Source organism: Glycine soja, chromosome 2 (genome assembly GCF_004193775.1).
Source record: "Glycine soja cultivar W05 chromosome 2, ASM419377v2, whole genome shotgun sequence".
Lineage (NCBI taxonomy): Eukaryota > Viridiplantae > Streptophyta > Magnoliopsida > Fabales > Fabaceae > Glycine > Glycine soja.
Genome location: NC_041003.1, coordinates 44,921,474 through 44,926,938, shown reverse-complemented (window position 1 = coordinate 44,926,938; position 5,465 = coordinate 44,921,474). Strand labels below are relative to the sequence as shown.

General features: G+C 35.9%; 1 protein-coding gene across 1 annotated transcript; it reads right to left on the bottom strand.

Annotated features, from left to right (window-relative positions):
- Positions 1–2,447: 2,447 nt before the first annotated feature.
- LOC114397559 (uncharacterized protein At1g65710-like) lies at positions 2,448–5,252 on the bottom strand. Its single transcript, XM_028359653.1, has 2 exons — positions 3,970–5,252; positions 2,448–3,619 (listed from the first exon to the last, which is right to left on the bottom strand). Exons 1-2 carry the CDS (start codon positions 5,116–5,118, stop codon positions 2,732–2,734), a joined length of 2,037 nt encoding a protein of 678 aa, XP_028215454.1. The 5' UTR covers positions 5,119–5,252; the 3' UTR covers positions 2,448–2,731.
- Positions 5,253–5,465: the final 213 nt, after the last annotated feature.

Sequence of the window (5,465 nt, the reverse complement as noted above, 5' to 3'; positions counted from 1 at the left end):
TAAGTTTAGACGGTTCCCTGCGTAATTTACACATATAGTTGTTTCGCCCTAGATATGCGTATGTTCAAATCACCAAGTCAAAGCCATCCCTTTTAAGTTTTAATGATTATTATTACAAGTTCTGACGAAATCCATATACAATTGAAGGATGCACCTATCAATTCAATAATTTTAATTTAATAGTGTTTTGACTTGTGAATTCCTTAAGCTAAAACTATAGGTTCTGTGACCTCATGGATGCTATCATCTCTCTGCACAATGCACTTGGTAGTTTTTGTCTTTGTCACTCTGTGGGAGAAGGGTATACTTGAAAGTAGAATGTTAGGGAGAGAAAATAAAATATAATAAAATAAACTGGAATTCTCATTATTTTTAACATGGTAATGTCCTGTTGAGAAAAATATATAAAAATAAAATGGTTCATTATGATTGTTAATTCTAGCAAATATGATGTACTTTGGTTTTTTAATTCTTACAAAAAAATTGTTGATTTTGATCTGTATATATTTCAATTTTTTAAAATAATCTCTAGTATTATCATTTAGTAGTGATAAAGTGGCATCTAGATATGAAACCCAGCGATCCCCCCTAAGATGTTTTTTATTTTGTGGCTTGCTAAAAGGAATCTGCTGCTTACTCTTGACAAAGTTGCTTTTTTGAACAAGGGTTCCCTCTGCCCTTTATGTTCAAATGAGCTTGAATCAAATGCTCATTTGTTCTTTTCTTGCAGAAAATCTCTCAAAGTTTGGGTTCACATTCGTGATTTGGCTCATTTCCGCAGGTGTTTCACTTCTTTACAACGCATTAGTGACTCTTTAATTAGGGGCAGATCCACATCAGGTGTTCAAGGAAAATTACGTTGTCTGGCTATAGCAATTACAGTCTACTGCATTTGGCTGTCTAGGAACAAGCTGATTTTTGAAGATTATCAATTTTCTGTAATAGAGGTTATTAGCAAGATTAAGTTTCTTATATATAGACAAACGCACCTGTTGCATTTGTTTTAGCATCTTGATATAGGTCTTCTTGTATTAGGGAGACTTTTGATTTTCTTTAACTGCGGGGTATGCCCCGTTTATTATTGCATCATTTTGGGTTTAATATAATTTACATTTTTTTTCCCAAAAAAAAAAAGTGGCATCTAGATATATTACTTCACATATCGTGCCAAAATAATTGTTTAGATGACAAATCTAGATGAGAACTAAAGGCATCCAAAAAGAAATTGAAGGACTAAAATCAAAATTCATCTTTTTTATATAAACTAAAAATGTATTTAAACTAAATAAAATTGATGAAATATATATCTAATGGTAATTTTGTACCATTTATTTTAAACTGTTCTTTTTTTTTTTATGGGGTCCAAAATGTTGTGTAATGTTCGCGTGACATTATATCTGACTATTACATATCTCATTGCTGGATACAATAGCCCGTTCACATATGCAAGAATTTTTAAACAAGCGGCATTCCTACGTACATCCACCAAAATTGAGTCTATGAGGTTATCAATATAACACTCTGACTAACTAATCTAATAAGTCAATTATATCATAAAATAAATAATATTATTATATATAATAATAAAATTTCTAATGTATATTTAATACATATATAAATTTAAATGATAAATTTTGTGACAATTAATTTTGATATAATTCATATGAATTATTTAATCCGTATATCTTTTATAAATAAAAAAATATTTACTATTAAAAAATTAATTTAATAATAAATTAAAAAACATATTTTTAAAAAAAAATAAAAAAAATACTTATAGATCACGTAATCCGTATGAGGTATACGAATTATGTAATCTGTAAAAATAAAAAACACTTAAGGACATTTTTGAAATTTTGTTTTAATGCTGGGTGCACAAGCATTATGCCTGGTGCACCTAGCAAAGCCCTTAAATAAGAAACAAGCCCTCTGGACCAGCCCAAAAGGATCAGGTCAAAGTTTAGATCCAAAACTTTGTTTTGCCCAAGCAGTTAATTGAAAAATATCATTATGATAGTATTATATTCATTATGATAATAATACATTTATTATTTATATCAAGCTTTCCCTTCTTATCACTAGAAAGAATTGGTAAAAAAAAATCACTAGAAAGAAAATCTTAGCATTTTTTTGTTAATAAAAAAATTACTTCCATTAAAATAAATACTTAATTAATTGTTTGAAAAGATAAGGAAAATCAGTACGAAGGAAGAGGCCTTGGAGTTGTAGTCATGAGGTTTGAGCAATCTCTTGTTTTTCCTTGTGGAGTGACCTTCTGTGTGCTAAAATATTGATTTAAGTTTATATACGTAGAGTATGTGAAATCACTTGTTTTTCCTTGTGGAGAAACCTTTACGTGTTAAATATTATGTGTTTAATCATCATTGGTTCAACGAAGTTCAAAAATCTTCTAATAAACATTGGTTTAAGTTGATACACAAATGGAGTTGAGTTTGCAATCTTCCTGTCTAATTGCCTATTCGAAAAGACGAAGAGAGTAAACATAATGCTACCACCACACACCACAACTTTAGGAAGAATGACAAATTGTTCATAAACAGCACAAGTAACATGACAAAGATGAGAGAGATCAACTTGAATTGGCCTTGCTGAAACAAGAAACAGTTGCAAGTACGCAACTCCAAACAGAAGAAATGTCAACACCTCATTGAACATCTAACATACATCACAAAAGGTGAAAATTCATGGTATCATGATATCATCATCATCATCACACACACACCCCTTTATTGGAACCAAGCCTGCCACGTCCAATGCCACCGCTATGTTCATGATCACACTCTCTCCTTTTGCTGTTCAAACCCTTCTTCTTCTTCTTGGCTTCAGATGACAAACTACATCCCAATCCTAAGGGTGTTTTCTGAGCCTCCTCCTCTCTGGAGCTCAATCTTGAAGAAGTCCAGCAATCGGTGGAGTCAGCAGAATTTGGTTCCCATGATGAAGAACAAGAAATGTTGTTCCCCCAGTGATGTTGGCCACTGCTACTACTCACAGTGAAGCTGTTGCTTCCTGAAGACTCTTGGTCCTCCATGTCTTCTACTACTACACCACCACCTCTTTTCACTGTCACATACTTGTGCAAGCTTGGTTCCATCACATCATCACTAACAGCTACCTCAGATTCCACAAAAGGGTCCTTGTTGGAACCTGCCACTTTCTTTCCATAGTACTCATCATTCCTAATATTGGATTGCTGAGTGGATGGACTTCTCTTGTCCTCAGTGAAATTTGAGCTGGTGGTGGAGTTGAGATCAGCAACAGCTTCAAGGATAGAGCATACCTTGTTGAGACAAGCTGGGAGAGAAACAGAAGAAGGTTGTTGTTGTTGTTGTTGTGTGTTCTTTTGATGGAAATTTTGGATGTCCTCAAGTAGTAGGGAGGCATAGGAGTTTGTAGCATTGGTGTCTAAGTCTCTAGATCTTCTAGAAGATCTGCTTCTTGTTAAGCCTTGGGGTTTAAGGTTGTCAACCCCTGATGACACTGCTGTTGTCTTCACAACAGCACTAATAGGCACTGAAGACTCTTCTTCCTCATGTTGCTCCTTTGTCTTGCAATTCACACTCACACCCTTCTCCAATGCAACTCTGCCATTTGGTTTCTGCAGTGGGAAAGGGAAAAAGATCATCTTTAATAACGTCATTAACTAATGAGATTTTTTTTCCATCTAATCTTAGTTAATGCAATTAGGACAATGATTTTGGCTTTCTTAATTACCCTTTGGCCAATGATATATGCTTTCCTAATTACATTAAATAAATAGGCTAATTTCATCCAATCATTATGCCAATAACGATTTAAACTTTCTTAATTACCCCTATGCCAATAATTTGCGCTTTCCTAGTTATATTACATAACTAGGAAAGCTAATGATTACAACAAATAATGATAACAAATCAATATTCCTCAATAATAACACAATGAACACAATTGTTACTACTAAGTGCATACCTGAATGGCTTCTGCTTCAATCTTGGGCTTGTTTTGTTGCACCTTGCTGTTAGAATAAGGAGATTGTTCAGCTTTTCTTGAAGAGTTATGATCCACCTCACTCTGAGGGTTTCTTCTGTAAGGAGATTGTTCTACTTTCCTTGAAGAGTTATTACGGCTAAGAGAGGGTTGTTGTTGGTGCTGCTGCTGCAGATTCTCATTCAACATTTTATCCCTTCCCACATTTCCATTAACTCTAGCAGGAGATTGAGCACGTGGTGATGCAGCACCCTTTGAACCAGCATCACCAACATTCCTCTTAACAGTAGTGATCTTCTTGGTGCCAGAATCTCCACCACAGCTGTTGCTCTTATCCATAACCAAAGATGAAACAGTGGCTGGAACAGACACCATTTTCCCAGGCCTAGAACTTGTGTTGTTGTTGTTGTTGCTTGCATTTGTAGTATTGGTGGTGTCAGATGATCTTCTACCAGGAGATCTACTCACTCTCCTTTCTCTGCCATTGGATTGGTCTCTTTCCCTACTTGGAGTCCTTCTCCTTCCCTGAGACGACCGCCTCGGGGACTGGCGGTGGCGGCAGCTCTCCGCCGCCACATCATTCTCCTCCCTGCCATTGCCATTGCCCTTGGACTTTCTTTGGTCATCCTCAGCAGAAGTAGTGTCATTATCACAGTGGTCAAAATCAAAACTTCTCTTGGAGCCAGAGTACTTTCTCCCAGAAGAGCTTCTGCTGAGCCTCCCACACTGGATCAGAATTGCATCCACCTCTTCTTTAGTGCAGCTTGAAGTCCTCACTCCCACAATACCAATGCTTGGTGTGGATGGTGCAATGGTCTTGTTAACAACCATTGTTTCTTCATTGGTCATGAAAACCCCATCACCTTGTTTTGGTGCTGGTGACTGAGCAATGAAAGGTTGGGTTTTTGATGTTGTTGTTGTTTTTTCTCTATCATCATGGCTATTCCTTGGTTTGATGATGAATATCTCTTTCTTCACTTCATCTTGTGGTGTCTTGTTCTTGAGGCTCAGTTCTGGCTCAGTGGGTTTGGACAAGGTGACAATGACACTGTTCTCAGAATTCCTATGCTGAGAAACTGACTTGTTGGGTGAGGTTGAGGACCCATTCTTCTTGCTCAAACATGTACCCATAGGACCTAGAGAATGGGTGGTAAATGACAAAGAGAGAAATAGTTGAGGAAATGGAAGCAATAGGAGTTTAAGGAGAGATTTGAATTTCAATTAGATTAGATAAAGAGAGTAGAAAAAAAAAAGGTTGTGGCTTGTGCAAAGGGAACGTTATCCAAGAAGCATTTAAAAAAAGATATTAACTTTAATGGAAGGGGAAGAATTAGAAAGAGAGAGAGACAGAAATTCAAATTTTGACAAAAAAATAGAAGCATATGCAAGGTTGGAGAGTTATGCTATGTGCGTGGTGTTTGTTCTGACCCACCCAGATGACCCCACTGAGTGGGGTATCTTCAATTTCATAACTTTTT

Excerpts from the sequence above, each read along its gene's own strand:
- LOC114397559 (XM_028359653.1), bottom strand. The coding sequence starts at position 5,118 with ATGGGTACATGTTTGAGCAAGAAGAATGGGTCCTCAACCTCACCCAAC. Across the intron at positions 3,620-3,969 it reads TTGAAGCAGAAGCCATTCAG|AAACCAAATGGCAGAGTTGC; the intron begins GTATGCACTTAG and ends TTCCCACTGCAG.